This window comes from Dendrobates tinctorius, unplaced genomic scaffold, assembly GCF_039654945.1.
Source record: "Dendrobates tinctorius isolate UK_male_01 unplaced genomic scaffold, ASM3965494v1 ptg000144l, whole genome shotgun sequence".
NCBI classification, from domain to species: Eukaryota; Metazoa; Chordata; class Amphibia; order Anura; family Dendrobatidae; genus Dendrobates; species Dendrobates tinctorius.
The window spans coordinates 11,778,250-11,799,363 of NW_027361811.1; the positions used below are offsets into that span (position 1 = coordinate 11,778,250).

A 21,114-nucleotide genomic window follows, 5' to 3' on the forward strand; every position below is an offset into this window, starting at 1 on the left:
GAGCAATTGGATACGAGAAGTGTGTATCAATTCCAAACTCAGAGCTGTACAGTATATGCTGGGAGTTGGTTTTTCGGCATACATTACCTTGTCAGTAACCACTGAACATATGTATTAGGGGTTTTGATATTATTTTTTCTGTGTGTCAACTCAATATCGGGACAATACTCATATGCTCCATCTGTATATGTATTTGCTTATTTGGGATTGTGGTATCCTGTACATACAGTGGTTGGACAAAATAATGGAAACACCTGGAAACATCAACCACCTGGAAACATCAACAAAAGTTAGTTTAATATGGTGGAGGTCCACCTTTTGCGGTGATTACAGCCTCAATTCTCCGAGGTATGGATTCATACAAGGTGTGAATTGTTTCCAAAGGAATTTTAGCCCATTCTTCAGTTAAAGCACCTTCCATTTCTTTGAGCGACGATGGCGGTGGAAATCGACGTCTAACTTGAATCTCTAAAATCGACCATAAATGCTCAATAATGTTGAGGTCTGGGGATTGTGGGGGCCAGTTGAGATGCTCAACTTCCTTAGAATCTTCCTTGTGCCATGCGTGAACGATTCTAGCTGTATGAATTGGTGCATTATCATCCTGAAAGTTGGTGTTCCCCTCCGGGAACAGTGCTTGAACCATAGGATGCACTTGGTCGCCAAAAATGCCTAAATAATCACGGCTGTTAATTCTTCCATGAAGGGATATCATTGGCCCGGCGGATCTCCACGAAATAGCACCCCAGATCATCACAGAACCTCCGCCATGTTTTACAGTTGGGAGAAGGCAGTCTGGATGGAATGCTTCTTTCGGTTGTCTCCAAATGTACACTTGGCCGGAGGTCGGAAATAGGGTAAACGATGATTCGTCTGAGAAGATCACATGTTTCCACTGCTTGAGGGACCAATTCTGGAGGTTTCTACACCACTCTAAACGCTTGGAAACATTTGTCATTGAGAGCAGCGATTTTCTAATTGCAGCTCTTCCGTGGAATCCAGATTTGTGCAGCTCTCGACGAACAGTTTTCGTGGAAACTGGGTTCTGTAGGTGTTCATTGAGCTCAGCAGTGATTTTCGAAGCCGTGGTCTTGCGAACCTCTCTCACAACTCGCTTTAGAGTCCGACGGTCTCTCTCAGTCAACTTCGACTTTCGGCCGGACCTGTGCTTTGCTGCGGACGTTTTTCCTTCTCTTTCAAACACAGTCATTACTGACACGCCAAGCATTCGGGCACTTTCTGTTACACTAGCGCCTACCATGCGAGCATCAACAATTTGGGCGCTTTGAAAATCCGAGAGCTCTGCCATTGGTATCAGGTTCTCATCAATGTTCTGACAATTCTGCAAAACAATTACATACACATATCACATAACACAAATAATAAACTACAAAACATTACCATATGTCACGGTTTGCATGTTTATAACATGTTCGAAGATTATGATGCCAAAACGTTAGGTGTTTCCATTATTTTGTCCAACCCCTGTACTAGGAATGGAGCTCCTAAGTCACCTGTGGTTATCTCAGTTATTTTATATTCCCTTATTTGCTGAAGTTCCTTATAGGGTCAGTAAGGGATAGCCGATGGTGAGCTGATTGTAGGGTGCCAACTTCCACCGCAAGGTAGGGATTCATTAGTTTAATTGTAGGATATTGGCAGTCTCTCATACTGAGTAAGCATTTAGAAGTGTGAGATGACCTTTTGGCCAGAATGTATTGTTTCTATATACTGTTTTTAAGTATAGAATAAAAGTTATATTTTATGTATTTTCATATACTAGTGTTTAAGCTGGTGAATACAATATTTTCTCTTGCACTGTAATAATACCTTCACTAAGTGACATGGCACTGTTCGCTACACAGTGAGCGCAGCTGTAATCTCTCCTTGGCACTTTGATTGACAGCCTGCTGTGCAGTTGGTGTATACAGGTTGTGTGCGGGGGGGGGAAGTAATCACAGTATAGTGATCACTCATTATCACTACTAGATCTGTACACTGCACAATCTTAGGAGCGAGTGAAAGCAAGGAGAACAAAACTTCATTTTCTCCCCATTGCCATGATTGCAGTAAGCTGGCTACACAAGTTAAACACAATTTCTGCAGCCACAAAGCATTTTTTTTGACAAGTTCCCTTTAAGCAGCTTTTCCTACTCCCGAGATGCAGATTCCTGGTATCTATTTGACATGCAGTTTTTTAATACAAAGCAAGAGAAAATAGGTATCTGCAAAAAATCTGCAAGATTTCTATGCTTTTTTTTCATTATATGTATAGAAACAAAAAGATATCATCATAAAGACTTAACCTAGAAACTGTATTTAATTTTATAATAATGTGTTATTTCAGATTACCTTCTTAAAGGGGTTATCCAGACCAAACCGATAAGTCTGCTGGCCGCGTCACAATACAAGTGTATAGTTGGAGGCCGTGCCCTCTAGATGGCCACGCCCACTGCCGATCGCGTCACAGTACAAGTGTACGGAGGGAGTCCACTCCCTCTAGATGGCCACGCCCACTGCCCATCACGTCACAACACAAGTGTATGAAGGTAGGTTGTTCCCTCTAGATGGCCACGCCCAGTGCCGATCGCATCACAATACAAGTGTACGGAGGGAGTCCGTGCCCTCTATTTGGCCACGCCCACTGTCGGTTGTTTCACAATGCAAGTGTATGGAGGGAGCACACTCCCTTAAGAAGAAGCTTAGCCGCGAAACGCGTGTCAAGGGTGCCGCGGCTTTCCAGGTATACCATTTATCAGCAGTAACCCTTTCCTTTTCCTTTCTGGCAGTCTATATACTTTGCCTTATCCAGCCAGCATGTTTATTCATTGCACTATGCACTACCCTGTATAGCATGTCAGTCTGTATACTGCACTTTGCACTTATACGGCATATGGCTATCATAGCCATTTCAGGATTAGGAGTCAGCTGATTTCAATGGGGTTTTTTTTTACATAAGATCTATTATTATTTATTTATTCATATATTGACCTTTTTTAGGAGTTATTCCTTTTGGAAGCGTTATAATTATTTTCTCCATTAATTATTATTTATTATTTTTTTGGGGACACCTTTATGGATCAATAATAGAATACAAGTATATATATTTATCTCTTTGAACCTCATATACTGGTGTTTAAGGCCTATTTCTTTTTGCATTTTTTTGCCCCCATATGTATTGTATTGTGCTATAAGGCATTTTTAATTCATTCCTAATAAAACTTTATTGATTTTATGGTATATAGCTTCCATTCCTTTTTGTATGATTTGTTGATAATTGGAAGTGCCTCATATCTAGGCAATATATAATGTTGTGAAGTGTATGGAGGGAGTCCGTGCCCTCTAGTCGACCATACCCACTGCCGGTCATGTCACCATGCAAGTGTATGGAGGGAGGACATGTCCTCTAGTTGACCATACCCACTACCGGCCGCGTCACAATACAAGTGTATGGAGGAAGGCCATGCCCTCTAGTCAGCCACGCCCACTGTCGGCTTCATCACAATACAAGTGTATGGAGGGAGGTCAGGCCCTCTAGTTGACCATACCCTTCCGGTCGCGTGACAATAAAAGTGTATGGAGCAAGGCCGTTCCCTCTAGTCGACCATACCCACTGCCGGTCACATCACAATGCAAGTGTATGGAGGGAGTCCGTGCCCTCTAGCCAACCATACCCACTGCCGGTCACGTCACAATGCAAGTGTATGGAGGGAGTCTGTGCCCTCTAGTCGACTATACCCACTGCCGGTCGCATCACAATACAAGCGTATGGAGGAAGTCCGTGCCCTCTAGTCGACCATACCCACTGCCGGTCACGTCACAATGCAAGTGTATGGAGCAAGGCTGTGCCCCCTGACCAGGAGTATGTATAACTCATATATACCCTCCGGTCGGGGGTCTGAAACTGGCGAATCCATGCAGCGCACGGTTATTCATGTGACTGCAGACTTATTGATTTGAACCAGACAACACCTTTAACTTTCCTAAAGGGTGTGAACATATAATGATCAATTTTGTTATATTGCTTTGCAGTTTAGTGACCAAGCCAAATAATACTTAATAACCGTACAGACCATGGAACATAAAGCTTGATGAGAAGATTTTTACACCCACCAGTGTCTGTTACATATCTCTGTGTGATGTTTGATGTGTCATTATCATAATTACTAGTAACAAAAGTCCGTTTTATACATCCCATCTCAGCAATAAAATAGCATGTACATGGCGCCTCTCCTTTGATATTGCGCTTTTCCATATTTCCTATTTAGCAGTGTAATCCCACCCTGATTCTTCCAGGAAAAGCTGCGGCCGTGGGTTGATTTGTAACTTTCCGGAGTTCCGCTAAATGACCAAAGATGTGTTTTATTTTGTGACTATCTAAATGGCAAGTACATAATTTGGCAGCATTTTATTTCCTACAACTTTATTATTCATTTTGACTATTTTTAACTTAGGTTGCTGTTTTTAGCCGTTTTCTGAAATAGTCTAAAAATGAGCTTCCAGACAGAAATGTGAAAAAGGTGTCAGTGAGCATAGTGGGCTCAGACAGGCTCGCTTTCAGCAGAGGCCAAGCTTTTCCTTTGCCTCCAGCAGTCCTTCATGATTTCCAGCAATACGAATGAATGAGTCACTAAACAGACTTCACTTCCTTCATGTTTGTTAATGCTTCCCCTTGGCAAAATGATAGAAGGTATTATCCAAATGGATATGTGGCCTATTAGGCTTGTTTACACAGACATGACAGCCATGATGTGTAGAGGTACACAAACACTAGACCTAAGGCCAGTTTCACGGGAGTCTGAATCGTCTGTGTTTTTGTTATGAAAAAGACCCCAAACCCCGGACGATTTCCCATCCGTTTTCATTGTCGTCCGACGTCCCGTATTTTGTATATGCAATCCATAGGACATCTGTGCATCAGTTTTTGACATCTGTATTACATCCAAATAGCATCTGGTTTTACATTAACAAGTTAAAAGGAACATGTCACCAAGAAAATGAAAACACAGTCCAATCTGCAGGCACCATGTTATAGAACGGGAAGCTGAGTAGACTGGTTTATAGTGTTTTCATCATTTAATCCTCTTCTCTTTCTGGGACTTTAGGTCCAGTGGGATGTCCTATCAGTGGCTGACTTTTGGTCCAGTGGGCGGTCCTATCTGTGACTAACAACTTCCTCCCTATGCATCGTTATACAAACATAGCTGTCAGTCACTGATAGGACCGCCCACTGGACTCTAAATACCAGACAGAGCAGAGATTAAATGATGAAAACGCAGGATATACTGTATAATTTCTCACAAAACTGTATATGAGTGCAGTCAGCTCCGCGAGCTCTATAACATTGTGCCTGCAGAATGGACTGTACACTCGTGGTAACATAGTAACATAGTTATTAAGGTTGAAGGGAGACTTTAAGTCCATCTAGTTCAACCCATATCCTATGCTAACCTGCCCTAACATGTTGATCCAGAGGAAGGCAAAAAAAACCCATGTGGCAAACAGTAAGCTTCACATTGGGGAAAAAAATTCCTTCCCGACTCCACATACAGCAATCAGACTAGCTCCCTGGATCAACACAATATCAAGGAGACTAGTGCATATAACCTGTAATATTATACTTTTCAAGAAAGGCATCCAGGCCCTTCTTAAATTTTAGTAGGGAATCACTCATTACAACCTCATATGGCAGAGAGTTCCATAGTCTCACTGCTCTTACAGTAAAAAATCCACATCTGTGATTATGATTAAACCTTCTTTCCTCCAGACGTAGAGGATGCCCCCTTGTCCCCGTCACAGGTCTAAGTGTAAAAAGATCATTAGAAAGGTCTTTGTACTGTCCCCGCATATATTTATACATTGTAATAAGATCACCCCTAAGCCTTCGATTCTCCAAACTAAATAACCCCAAATGTAATAACCTGTCTTGGTATTGCAGACCCCCCAGTTCCCTAATAACCTTGTTCACTCTTCTCTGCACCCGCTCCAGTTCAGCTATGTATTATACACCAGAGACCAGAACTGTGTTCGCTCTTCTCTGCACCCGCTCCAGTTCAGCTATGTATTTCTTATACATCGGAGACCAGAACTTTACACAGTATTCTAAGTGTGGGCGCACTAATGACTCATATAGAGGTAAAATTATGTTCTCCTCATGAGCATCTATGCCTCTTTTAATGCATCCCATTATTTTATTTGCCTTTGCAGCAGCTGCCTGACACTGGCCACTAAATATGAGTTTGTCGTCCACCCATACATCCAGGTCTTTTTCAGTGACAGTTTTGCCCAGTGTTTTACAATTAAGCACATAATTATATATTTTGTTTGTTCTACCCAAGTGCATGACCTTACATTTATCCCCATTAAAGCTCATTTGCCATTTATCAGCCCAAGCTTCTAGTTTACATAAATCCTCCTGTAATATAAAATTGTCCTCCTCTGTATTGATTACCCTGCAGAGTTTAGTGTCATCTGCAGATGTTGAAATACTACTCTCTATGCCCCCTACAAGGTCATTAATAAATAAGTTAAAAAGAAGCGGGCCCAATACTGACCCCTGTGGTACCCCACTGCTAACCGTGACCCAGTCCGAGTGTGCTCCATTAATAACCACCCTTTGTTTCCTATCCCTGAGCCTGCTCTTAACCCACTTACACATATTTTCCCCTGTCCCTATTGTTCTCATTTTATGTATCAACCTTTTGTGTGGCACCATATCAAAAGCTTTTGAAAAGTCCATGTACACTACGTCCACTGCATTCCCTTGGTCAAGTCCAGAACTTACCTCTTCATAAAAGCTTATCAGATTAGTCTGACAGGAACGGTCCCTCGTAAACCCATGTTGATATTGGGTCATGAGATTATTCTTCTTCAGATACTCCAGTATAGTATCTCTTAGAAAACCCTCCAGGATTTTACCCACAGTTGAGGTTAAGCTCACTGGCCTATAATTTCCAAGTTCAGTTTTTGTCCCCTTTTTGAATATTGTCACCACATTTGCTATACGCCAGTCCTGTGGTACAGGATTCCTACAATTAAATGCCAAATACAGTTTTCTATGTCTGGCTGAATGAGCCCATATGTATTGGATTTTTTTTTCCCAATTTAGACATGCACTTCCTCCGGCATTCTTGCAGTAGTGCATTTCAGCAGGGTATGTTTTATAACATTTACCCTATTTTTCAGACCATAAGACGCATTGGACCATAACACACACCCCAAATTTTCAGAAGGAAAATATGTAAAAAAAATTATTGGGGGTCCGTCTTACAGTCCTGAATTCAGCTTACTGGGGAAAATCAGTAGTCACAGGGGGTGTTCGTTGGTCCAGCGATGATATGACTCCCATCCCGGGATGAGATCTCGTTGTCGAGATCTCAATCTGGACAAGCACTGACCCGACAGCCATTTTACCGGAGGCCACCGCATCGCAGCAGTGGGGATGTGCGGGTCTCCGGGCTTTCAGAAAATGCCGACGGAGCTCCGCACCACTGCACACTGCCGAATACTGCCGCATCAGCCTGGGAAGGGAGTGTGATCATTGCCCTGCAGTGTCGGACTGCCACAGAATCACCGTACTCCTGCTGCCGCCACATTACTTGTAAGTATATTCCGACTATAAAATGCACCCCCATTTTCCCCAAAAAATTTTTGTGAAAAAAGTGCGTGTTATAGTCCCAAAAATACGGTATTTGCTCCTTTGGAATGATGAACGCCGTGCACATTTTAACATTCTCAGCATATTGGTAATTGCTGCGATTCCGTGTAGAATAGCTTTGGATTCTGCTGGCGAATCCTCAGCAGAAATATTGTACCCTTGAACATGAGAGACTGACAGACCAATAACATTTTCTTCACTTCAGCTGCAGAGCGTTGTCGTTTTTTGTACATTATTGTCTATGCATCTGTCCTACAACTAAGCACCACCATCCACCTGGAGTACCTTTAACCCTTTTTCATTCCTGAGATATGGCAGCCTCATCCCTTCTTGTAAATCTAGTCTTTTTAGTCAATTCGGCATTACGCTCAACCCTTTTTTGTAAGGGTTTCTTTTTGAGGACCATGCCCATATGGCTAGAAAGACTAGATTTATAATGAAAGAGTAGGAGACCATATCTGTGGAATGGAGAGGCACAAGACCAAGATAATAATAATCAATGTCTGATTCATTAGGAGATCAACATTTACACCAGTAAAAAACAAAAACAAAAATTACATATTTATGGCAAGTGACAGGTCTTCTTTAAAGGGAATGTGTCACATGAAAAAAATGCTATAAACCTGCAGATATGGAGTTAATCTGCAGGCTAATAGTGTTCTGAACCTGCCCAGTGCCGGCGCTTAGAACCGCACTGCCAGGAGGAATTGAACTCTATTCCTCCCGGTAGCGTTCAGATTGCAGACACGGGGGTGGCGCAAGCGCGGCTTCTGTCATTGCTCTGTGTGTAGAGAGCTGTGGCTCTAACCATGCCCCCAGCACTGACTGGCAGCTGTTGCTAATGCTGAGGTGCTGACAGTATCAGAGGTGCTGCAGCTCTGTTTACACCGAGCGGTGACTGAAGCCGCGATGTTGCCGCCCCTGTTATGAGTGGGTCACCGAGGAGAAAAGCAAAACCAAGCTAAACCACAGAAAACCAGAGAGGTTGGTAACTAAGCGGATTGCAGACCCCTGATCCTATCCACACAACTAGCAGTAGCCGTGGAGCGTACCTACGATGATCCTAGATGCCTCGACACAGCTGGAGAACTAAATAAGCCTAAAGCAAGAAAGGGCAAATCTAAACTGCCCCAGAGCAGACCCCAAAAGAATAGATAGCCCCCAAACATAAATTGTCGGTGAGACAAGATGAAAACACAAACGCAGGTAGGAAAATAGACTGAGCAAACGATGGGGCCCACACTAACTAGACAGGACAGGAAAGGAAAGACTCTGTCTGCAATCATGCAAAAATCCCTGGAAAAAATGCCCAACACGTCTGATAGAAAAATACTGAAGTCACTAGACTTCACCCACTATATCAGCACTCTGGTATATTCTGAAAGCAGAGCAAAAAGAGGCCAATCTAATAAGGGACAAAAACAAACTGGCACAAGCAGTAACATAAGGATAGAAATTCAGCACAGCCCCAGCCAGAGCTGGCTGACCACACAAAACTAAAATAGACAAAACCAGATCAAATGTGAACAATAGCAAAAGAACACTTAGCTGAGCTTGCAGGGACTGAGCTGGAAACTAAGACCTCAGGAGGCAGGAAAAAATCACCAGCAGGGATAGAGGGAGTTGGCTTTCTTAAATCCAGTCAGAAACTCCAGCTCTCCAGTCATCCTCCTCATTATCAGGTGGCAGGCCTCTGTTAATTAGATCAGCTCCATTACCTCCAGTAACCACCAGAGGGAGCCCGGAAAGAGAACTCGCGACCCCTCTGTCAATATAACCAGCTCCACTACCTTCACTAGTAACCAGAGGTAGGCCAGAAAGCGAATTCACAACACGCCCCTGTGACTGAAACCTGAACGCTGCCAAAGGAATAAGGTTACTTTCTTCCTGGCAGCAGGGCTCTAAGTGTGGGCATTGGGCAGGTTCAGAATGCTATTGACTTGCAGATTAAACCCATATGTCCAAGTCAATTGCATTTTTTTACATGACAGATTCCTTTTAAACAGACCTGTCAGGCGTTATGTGAGGGCAGCATGCTGTTAATGAAGAACAACTAAAATATATGTGTGTGTGTGTTTGTGTATATATATATATATATATACTGTATATATAATGACATAGTCACTTGCAAGGTGCTGGAGGCGAAATACGTTTCACTGAAGCTATGAGGCTATTAGCTTCAGTGATTTAAAACCCAGATGTTTGCTCCAGCACACGATATGTTGCCAGGGGTTAATCGGCCATTTTAAGTGCTGGGTTTTTGTGGACACCCCTAGATTAGGTGGGAGGTTGTCCACCTTATCTCCACCCCAGGGAGTGGTCTGGGGTTTAGTCGGCCTCCTGAGGCATTCAGTGCTCAGTGTGTCTGGAGGGCCAAACTCCAGACAAATGTTCCTGTTTGTGCTAACCTGAACCGTGTGTTTTTTGCTAACCCTGAGCGGGTGGATCTCCGCTACCACAACGACTGTGCTTAGTGTTACAACTTTGTTTTGTTCTCCTGTTTTTGCCCAAAGGGCCGTGTTTATTTTTACTTCATCATGATTTATGCCGCATATATAACAAATCAGTGAAGATCTTAAAGAGACAGTGTTGCTGTGTCTACCTGCCATAGAGCAAAAACTGTGAAAACATTCCTTGAAAAAAGACACATAAGGTCAATGTCATGGCCTGCAAATAGTCCGGATCTCAATCCAATTGGAAATCTTTGGTGGAAGTTGAAGAAAATGGTCCATGCCAAGGCTCCAACCTGCAAAGCTGACCTGGCAACAGCAATCAGAAAGTTGGAGCCAGATTGATGAAGAGTACTGTTTGACACTCATTAAAGGGAAGGTGCCGTGTTTTTTCATAATTTTAATGTAAAAAAGAAAATAGTATAAAAAGATATTGTCCCCTAAGCTTGACTCAGTGGTGTGTATGGATTTTTTTTTTCTGTAGTAATGCAGCCACTGGGGGCTGCCATCTTACCTCTCTGGCTGCTGAACGTCACTTTCCATGCTCATTTATGGCAGTCCCCGGGCATAAGAGACAATAGTCGGCTGCCGACCCTATCTCTTTCATTGCAGCTGCATCAGGAGTGAACTGGGGACGCCTCTGTGGGCAGCTCAATTCACAGCTGTAGGTGTGGCTAGGCGCCATCTTATTAGAGCTCAGTGCGTTCCTTTTAGCTCCATTTACACTCCATTACAAGCCCTGGATGCTGTACTGTTCTAGCATAACGGCTTGGATGTTCACTCTGCACATACCAGCTGTAGGAGAGGAACCAGGACGAGCTCCTGGGGACCGAGCTGCTCTTTCCAAAACACATGGCCAGCTGCTGCCCCTGCTCTTGCAAAACATAGGAGGAGCTGCTCCCTGCTGTTTCAAAACACTTGGCAATCTGCTGGACATCTAATCCTCTCCTGTGTGATACTGACTGCTGAGCCGTGTATCTAATCCTCACCTGTGTGATACTGTGTGCTGAGCCGTGTATCTAATCCTATCCTGTGTGATACTGCCTGCTGAGCTGTGTATCTAATCCTATCCTGTGTGATACTGTGTTCTGAGCTATGTATCTAATCCTATCCTGTGTGATACTGTCTGCTGAGCCGTGTATCTAATCCTCTCCTGTGTGATGCTGTCTGCTGAGCCGTGTATCTAATCCTCTCCTGTGTGATACTGTCTGCTGAGCTGTGTATCTAATCCTATCCTGTGTGATACTGACTGCTGAGCCATGTGTCTAATCTTCTGTGTTCTACTGACTGCTGAGCCGTGTATCTAATCCTATCCTATGTGATACTGACTGCTGAGCTGTGTATCTAATCCTCTCCTGTGTGATACTGTCTGCTGAGCCGTGTATCTAATCCTCTCCTGTGTGATACTGTCTGCTGAGCCGTGTATCTAATCCTATCCTGTGTGATACTGTCTGCTGAGCCGTGTATCTAATCCTATCCTGTGTGATACTGTCTGCTGAGCCGTGTATCTAATCCTCTCCTGTGTGATACTGTCTGCTGAGCTGTGTATCTAATCCTATCCTGTGTGATACTGAGTGCTGAGCCATGTGTCTAATCTTCTGTGTTCTACTGACTGCTGAGCCGTGTATCCAATCCTATCCTGTGTGATACTGACTGCTGAGCCGTGTATCTAATCCTATCCCGTGTGATACTGCTCTCCTGAAATACTCTGCTGCTGTCACCCTGCTCCTCCCTCATATATCTCCCTCTGTGCCCCCATAGACCAGCACACTGCTCTCCTGAAATACTCTGTGCTGCTGTCACCCTGCTCCTCCCCCATATACCTCCCTCTGTGCCCCCCCCATAGACCAGCACACTGCTCTCCTGAAATACTCTGTGCTGCTGTCACCCTGCTCCCAGAATCCTTGCTGCCTGCCATCCTCAGTGACCGAAGACCCCATTCCTCTCCTCAGATCCTGTCCTGGCGATGTGTGAAAGCGAGGCGACAGGGGCCTGATATATGGTGGAAGGAGCAGGGTGACAGCAGCACAGAGTATTTCAGGAGAGCAGTGTGCTGGTCTGTGGGGGGCGCCCTGTTCGGTGCCAGGGATTGTACATAGAACGCTGTGTTATATACACATGGATGGACCGTCTGCTTGTCTGCTCCACAGAAATCCAGGAAACATGTCTGCTGATTGATAGCCTGTTCTGATCCAGACTTTACATGCAAAGACAGTCAGTAACTTTGCAGACCCCATCAAAATGGCTGCTCACTGTGTTCCTAAATGTCATCCTCTCTTTTCCCTTAGCAAACACCCAGAAGGGGAGGAGAGGAGTGACACCACACCCATGTCAGCAGACTCCGCCCATATTTACTCCAGTGCAGTATTGTGAGCTAGTTGTACACTAGGTTTTTGTGCCAAACTTCAGTATCTGCTCCCCCTAGTGTTAACAAGAGGAAATACCAAACTTTTTAAAATTATTTTTCATATTTTACAAAATTAAAAACAAATGATAATATTTTTTAAGAAAATGTAAACATTAATTCTTTACATTTTTTCAATTGCTGAAAAATTTTTTTGGGGATGTCACCTTCCCTTTAAGTCCATGCCTCAGAGACTGCAAGCTGTTATAAAAGCCACAAAATACTAGTGATGTGTTGGAGTGTTTTTTTGTTGGTTTGTTTTACATGATTCCATAATTTTTTCCTCCGAATTGAGTGATTCCATAATTACGGTATACATTTCGTATACAGTTGAATGCCTTCTGGCAGTGTACTTTCTTTTTGACATCCATTTGAAAATAAAGACAAACATTTTATCATCCGATTTTTCTTTGCGTAGAGGTAGTCAGTGGTTGGATTTACATGGCCCTCGAGTGCTGTGCCAATGAGCCACAATACAGTTTTTTTTGGCTGATTATTATGTTATTTTATTCTTTTCTATTTTTATATACGGCTGACCCTGCATTACGAGTTCCCCCTTCGGTGCTGTGTGGACTGCGACCTGTCTCTACATGATTGGGCCCTGTCCTATTGACAGCCATGATCTCACTCCTGATTTCTTCTCGGAGAAGACGAAGTTGATAGTATGGTGCTCGATTGATTTTTGTTACGGTAAGCCTAGACAGAGCGCATCCATTAGTAATGGGATCATTAAAAATGTATCTTGGTTTCAGCAACTGGTTGCGAGTCAGAGATCTGAAGGAAATGGAGCGCTGCGAGTTTCCTGCGCTTCGACCTGGGAATTCAGTATTGTTTTCATCTAGATCCTAAAAATAGGCTTAGTGCTGCTAGTGTAGACTGATGGGCTAAACCGAAGAAAACAGCTCCAGGGTCACTTTGCAGTCTTCGGAGAATGGATGTGATTGGTTTGAAAAGGAGGACACTGCAGCTAATAAATGAATAGGGAAACACAACAAGCGGGACATCAGTCTCTTGGCCGGGAAACGGAATGACTTGGATTGTGACACTACAGAATATTAACATTGTGCTGGCATCTGACATTAGAAATACATTATTCCTCATGTTGCCGTAAAGGAAGAATATTTCCCTTTTTTTTGTAAATAAAAGCAGTTTATTACTTCGGAATTCTTCGATATTTTCTGAGGTCTAATGTTCATATCAATGTTCCTGTGTGTAAAAGAGATTAAATAAAGATAACTTTGCTCATACTTAAGAATTTCGTGTTTTATAAGGCCAGGTTCACATTGTGATAACACAGCCCGTTCAACGCATAGCGTTGACGGGCTGCGTTAACGCTATAGCATAACGCGATATGCGTTATGCTATACCGCTAGCGCTGATGTTTCATCAGCGCTAGCGGTGACGGAGCCTCAGACGCTGCAGCCCGCGTCCGAGGTTCTGTCACTGAATGACGGCACATCGCGAACGTGTGCCGCTTTACAGCATGCCTTGCGATGCGCCCGACAATGGGGCTGAATGGCAGCGTTACGGACTGCTATAACGTAATGTGAACCCAGCCTTAAGGATAGCATCCAGGAGGGCTTTGTAAGCAGATCTCCACAGTGTGAACACGTGTGAAAGTATCTACAGTCTCAGGGAGTGCAGAGAAAATAGGCTGTAGAAAAGAAGGAAAGCACGTGTTGAGGAAATAAGTACAGTATTTGTACTTTGATATGATATAAACTAGCAAAGATAGCTGCCTCCTGGATAGGCATAAACCTCACCTCCATTCTATATTTGTGGGAGGTACACCCCCACTGGAATAAATTCTAAAAGTTGGATCAAGTTGCAAACTTTATATTATTGGGTCTGAAAATGAATGTATGTAGAAATGAAGTTTGCAGACGGTAATTTAGCACAATTTTATTAACTAAAAGTAGCTACTAACATATTTCATGTCAAACTTATCGACAGCCTTTTAAACATTGTTTATGATGAAAATATTGAAGAATATTCGGTGAAAGTTCTTTATGCCACTTATGATGATCCAGCAGATGCTGCCCTCAGTCAGGGCAACTATGCAGACAGGGGCATACAACCGGATACAAATAATTTACGTAAATTCTTAGAAGCCAAATTGTGCAGCATGTAAAAATGATGTTAGAACATTTGAATGTGTATTTAAAAGGGCACAAAACGTAGACCTGGATAAGGAGGTGTGAAGGTTTCTGAACTTATGACCATATGCACATTCAGTGTGCAATTATAGAGAATGCAACGTGCAAGATAAATTACAAGATTGTTCAGCTTCTTGCGGTAAAAAGTTGTATACCAAAGGCTGAGCTTGCCATATCCTATACTGCTTCACATACTCAAGTAACTTCGGGTAAATAATTGGAAACTTACAATCCTTAGTTATGGACTTGGTTTTGCTGAAACAGAATCTTTTGGTGCATTATTTCTGCTTTTTAAACACCATTTATTTGAAAATTTAAAAGCTGAAAAGTTGCTAAATTTAAAGTAAAGAATGGATCTGGCTTAGATAAGGACTTGAGCCAAATGGCCATCGGAAGGGGATAAGGGCTGAAATGAGATGAGAATGTGAAGCTTACTGTTGCCACATGGGTTTTTTTTGCCTTCCTCTGGATCAACATGTTAGGGCAAGTTAGGATAGGATATGGGTTGAACTAGATGGACTCAAAGTCTCCCTTCAACCTTAATAACTATGTTACTATGTTACTATGTTACTATGAGATCAGGGTCAGATATAATGGATCCAAGTGTTATCAAAGGGATTTATTTTAATTATTTGTCATGTGAATATCCATTATGTCTGAGGGATCCGGATGTTCTCCAATGCTGTAATAGTGGCACTTGTGTGTATATTCTTTGTCAAAGATAGCTTGCTGAGGAACACGGAAAAACAGGAGAAGGTGTTGGCAGTAGAGGAGTGTGGAAAGATCATACCACATGCTTATAAAAAATTCCCTATGGAGGAATCTTGCATTCCGTCTCTGCGGTTTCTTCAGTGAATCTCCCATGTCTCCTAGGCATTCACTGTACCAAAAAGAATATTTGATTGGAGGATCTTCAGTGAAATCTTCAGCCTTTGCTGTTTTTCTGACAAGTGTTCACTATGTTGTCGGTTCCATTACTGCGCTTTGATGGCTATATTTTAACATGCAAATGCACTTTTGATCCCCAGGCAATGTCAGATCAAATGGATTTGTGGTCTTCAGTCTGAGAGATTTTAATGCCATTTTGTGCTATTTGGTAAAGTCGGCATATGGCACCAAAATAGTCTGAACTTACTGTAAAATTGCTAGAAAAGCATTTGCCAAGGGATCATTGCTCGTATTGTATAGAGCGCTGGGCACTGCCTTTCCATGTGTGTTAGAAACCAACTTATGCTCTGAAATCTGTCCCTCTATTCAAAGGGATGAGGATCTTCCAAATGACTTTCATTACAAGGCTTTTTCACTAGACCACTGCGGATCCAGAATGTCCGCCAAAGTGCTGATTTTTTTGTGGTTGTGTGACGTTACGTATGTGTTACCTGACTTGTCTTTTATGACTACTCTGTGAAATGAATGTACTACACGTATTAAGTGCAACATACTGTTCTATCCATATTCAGACTCGCTCCTTCTGTGACTATTACTAGGCAGTGCCGCAACATTGTAGCAAATAACACGGCGACTCTAGAGCGGCTACGTGACTCGTGGTACCGAGCATTGCCATCTTAGCTGCTTGATTGGGATCACAGTCTATTAAAGCCCTTAACACTCTGGTTCCATTTGCCGTTATAAAGTTTTACATATTCTGATTCACTCCTGTTCCCAGCTCCCAACCCCAACTGTTTATTCCTGTCCTTCTTCCCAGCTTGTATTTTGACTACCTGACTGGTTCTCAATTTTTGTCCCTGACTTTCCCTCCTGGTCCTGACCCAGCTTTCTGAGTATTCCTTGCCAGCACGCTCCACCAGCCAGCAGCCACATTGACAGTGTTTTGTAGAACATATTCTGGATATTGCTTACTAGCTACCACTGGTGATCACTGATCTTCAATGAATGAGTACGGAAATAGTTGGTTTAGTCTACCTTAGATTTGGAGAATCTAGACATTTTAAAATATAGATAATATAACTTATGGGTATAATACAAATCAATGGGGACTGTTTGGTTAAGTACATGTAGTCAGAGGTCAGTTTCTCCAGCCTGATGTTATACAGGTTAGAGGAGGGATGATCACTTGTGAATGTACCATACGATATGTGAGTTTATTCCAATAGTTGTATATTACAAGCAAAAGGGGCAAATTTACTCATCCTTTAGCAACAAGCTTGTATTAGATGTTAGTGAGAAACTCACTGTTTCCATGGCAACAAACTACTATGCGCACCCAGTGATACATGACCAAGAACCATGCATTGGAATTTTAATACAAATTAACTCTCTCTTGGGTGGCTAGTATCAAGATTGAGGTGGCTACAACAAAACAGATCACCTAAATGCTAACCAATAAACAATGTGGAATCAAATATTCTTAATGTGTGCAAACTGTAAAGCGTTGCGGAATATGTTGGCGCTATATAACTAAAAAGATTATTATTATTCTTGCCTGAATTGCTTGTTAGCCATAGGTCCTCTTTGGAGCCACAATTATGTATTTACAGTGGCTTGCAATAGTATTTACTCCCCATCCCCCCTTCATATTTTTCATGTTTTACTACCTCATAATCTGAAATTTTACTGGTTTTTTTTTAAGGTTTTCATCAGTTCATGTAAAGAACATGCCCACAACTAGGACCATTTGGTTTACTTTTTTTGTAAAACAATCAACAAATAGGACAAAATAACTTAAAACTTCTGTATGCATAATAATAATAATAATCTTTATTTATATTGCGCCAACATATTCCGCAGCGCTTTACAGTTTAACAGTTTCAAAACACAAGTCATAAGTAACAACATTAACAATACAGTAATTAAAGCAAAATAAGACAACCCTGCTCGTGAGAGCTTACAATCTACAATGAGGTGGGGGAGATACAAAGTACAGGTGTGTATTTACAATGATGGTCCAGCCATCTTGAGGGAGTGAGGGATGGATGGATGGAGATAGTGAATGGGTTACACATGCACACTTAGGCTACTTTCACACATCAGGTTTTCGGCGTCAGGCGCGATCCGGCGTCGTGCCGAATCCGGCAAATATTTCGTAAAACCGGATGTGACGGATCCGTTTTTCTGCCGGATCCGTCTTGTTCTTGACAGACAAAACCGGATCCGTCTCATCCGGTTAATCCGGTTTTTGTTCCGTTTTTTGACGGATTACGCCGGATCCGGTTTTTAAAATTGACCCTTGTGGCCTTCCGAACGGGATTGGCTACTGAAAAACTATATATAGCGTGTTCCTACAGCCCTTCTTTGACAGGTTGTAGAGGAGAAAGTGCAGGTTGGAGAGAAGAGCAAGTTACTGGCGAAGATGGATGTTGTGATTGGAAATATTTTGAAGAATTTGGCGGATTTTACAGCGGAGGCGAATCGTTTGAGGGTGATTGTTCTGGAGAAGGAGAGAGCGAGACAGCAGCGCATCAGGCATCGTAGACGACGTTTGTGGATCCACCCCATCACAGCCAAGAGAATGACGCGTGGGGTCTATTCTACACTCTGCATGGACCTTAGACGAAACCCGGATAAATTTTTTGGATATGTTCGGATGAAAATGGAGAATTTTGATTACTTGGTGGAGCGCATTGCACACCTCATAAGAAAAGCAGACACCTATTGCCGCTTCTCTGTTTCACCCGCAGAGCGTCTGATGGTGACTTTAAGGTAAGCCACATTTATTGGATGTGCTCGCATCAGAGCACACTTTCACTGCAATCTTGTTGGTGGTAGTTTGTATCTCCAAGTGTTATAGCTGAGTTTTGGTATGTAATGCTGTGATTTTAAACTAATTGATTGTTTTTTAATTCCCCACAGATTTCTTGCAACTGGAGAATCCCTTTCGTCACTGCATATCTGGAATAGTGAAGTACACATGCCGTGCACTGTGGGACTCCTTAGCTGAAGAGTTTTTACCAGAGCCCACAACAGAGAGGTGGATTGAAATTTCAGAAAAGTTTCTACAGATATGTCAGTTTCTGAACTGCTTGGGCGCTGTGGACGGGAAACATATCCGCATTGTAAAGCCAGCCGGATCGGGATCTGAATATTTCAATTACAAGAAATATTTTTCCATTGTCCTCATGGCCATCGCTGACGCGGAATACAAATTTATTGCTGTTGATATTGGGGCCTATGGCCGCTCCAATGACTCTCAAGTTTTCAAACTGTCTGCCATGGGGCGTAAACTGTATGGAACACCTTCCAGTTCCCACCCCCTTAGACCGCTGCCGCAAACATCTGGTCCACCTATGCCATTTGTCTGTGTAGGGGATGAAGCCTTCCAGCTGTCAGAACACCTTTTGAAACCGTACTCTAGCAGAGGATTGTCAAGAACAAAACGCATTTTTAATTACCGCCTCACAAGAGCAAGAAGAATGGTTGAATGTACCTTTGGTATTCTGACAGCCAAATGGCAGATCCTATTGACTGCGATCAACCTCAAGACAGAAACTGTTGACGAGGTGATCAAAGCTTGCGTGGTACTCCACAATTTTGTTATCTGCAAGGAACCCATTTCCATTGAGGACACCTCTGAAGAAACCACCTTGCAAGATTACCATGACATTACCACTAGAAGTTCTGTGACGGTTTCAGTAATGAGGGACAATTTTGCACTATACTTTATGTCACCTCAAGGCAGAGTACACTGGCAGGATGACAGAGTGTGAAAGATTTGTGCCCTAACCAAACTTGTGTACCTTCTGTACCAACAGTATACCTTTGCCAACCAAAGTTGGCTATCTTGTCATGGTCTCTATTTTTAGCTTTAGGCCACAGGTGTGTACCTGGTTGTGTTTTATGCAAAGTATTTCACCTTGTAACAAAAGTTGTGTACATTGTTAGGAAATCACCAACAATAAACACAACTTTTTAGGTGAAATACTTTGCTTCAAACACAACCAGGAACACAACTGTGGCAAAAAGGTAAAATGTACCCACAGTTATATACCTGGTTTTGAATACCTTTTTACCTTTTAAATACCCTGTATTTAACCTTTTTTTTTAAACTTAGTTCGCTGCAGAAAGAAATGACAGACAACCATTGTGAAACGATAATTTAACTTTTATTTAAAATATTTTTTTTTTGTAAAATGTTTTTAATGTGCAAAAAACTTTTTAATAAAGGTTTTAAAACCAATAGGAATTTTTATTAAAAAACACATTACAAACCTGTGTAGTGTGGGGTGGAAATACTGCTGGAGGGGCTGCGGGACACTTCGACACTGGGAGTGTGGAGAGAGGACTGGGATCGTGGTGGGGAAGGAACAGTTAGAGGTGATGGTGTGGAAAAAGCTACAGAATGGGTGGACATGTGGGAGGCAGAAGAGGTGGTGGGCGGTGGAGTGGAGGGTTGGGCAGGGACTGTAGGAGCAGATGATGTTGATGGCAAGTTGTATGGGGAAGGAGTTTGGTACGGGGCAGGTTGCTGGAAGTGGGGAGATGTCTGGTACTGGGGAGGTTGCTGGTACTGGGGAGGTTGCTGGTACTGGGGAGGTGGCTGGTGCTGGGGAGGTGGATGGTATGTAATAGGAGGGGGAGGATGGAAAGTGGCTGGAGGGGGTGCAGGTGGAGGAACTACTGTGGTGGGAGGAGGAGGTTGGGAGGTAACGTGCTGGAGAGCACCGTGGCATGAATGCATTACATGCATCTGCTGGGTAGGAGAGAGCGTTTCCATGCGCTCCACAACAGACCTGAAAAAGGTGTGGTTTGGCGAAGATCTTGCTTCTGAATGCATGGTTTGCAGAAGTGTCTTCACCTCCAGAATGCTGGAGTTGATCTGCTGAAAGCCTGCGGAGATTTGCTCTGACAAGACTTTTAGACAGTTCTGGAAAGATGCATTCAGATGCAAGAACTCTGGCGCATAAGTCTTTTCCTGACCCCTCTGCCGCTGTCGCCCAGTACCCGCAGGTGTACTAGAGGTGGCAGGGGCAGAAGGGTGGGGTAAAGGGAAAGCGATCTCCTCACCAGCAGCTTCATGTAATGTAGGCGGCCACGATGCTCCTGTGCTGGTGGATGGGACAGATGGTTCGAATGTGTGGGAAGGCTGGGAAGGTGCAGATGTACCGGGGCGGTCGAAGTGTCCCTCGGTGCCGGTCTCCTCAGGGATCGCCTCAGAAGGGTCCAATCGTGCAGGCTCCCGAGTGCTGCTCACCGTGCTGTGGAATAAAGAGAAAAAAAAACAATTAAAATAGTGACATGGTATGGCCCTGGCTGAAAAAAAAAAGTTACATAGAAACATTTTTTTTCACATGTGCTGTGTAATATTTACCTTCTGGTGACCATTGTTTCCCGGAGGAACGACAGGGCTTGTGCGTACTTGTACTTGCTCCTGCGTCCTCCAGATCCACTCGGGGCCCGCATCTCTTTATTGAACTCCTTCTTGAAACGATCCCTCACAGACCGCCACCGCTTCACAATTCTGTCCCCTGAAACGAGAAAGGAGTGGTTAGT

The 21,114-nt window shown here is 43.2% G+C and overlaps 1 protein-coding gene across 2 annotated transcripts in view; it reads left to right on the forward strand.

Annotated features, from left to right (window-relative positions):
* FRMD3 (FERM domain containing 3) overlaps positions 1–21,114 on the forward strand; it is a 245,599-nt gene that overhangs the window by 39,419 nt on the left and 185,066 nt on the right. Inside the window, exon 1 of one of the 2 annotated variants that reach the window (XM_073546029.1) lies at positions 2,304–2,743. The exons of the other annotated variant lie outside the window; for it this stretch is intronic. Within the exon in view, the coding sequence (XP_073402130.1) occupies positions 2,504–2,743 (240 nt within the window). The 5' untranslated portion in view covers positions 2,304–2,503. Of the gene's footprint in view, positions 1–2,303; positions 2,744–21,114 lie in introns of those variants that run through there. 2 annotated transcript variants of the gene reach the window in all.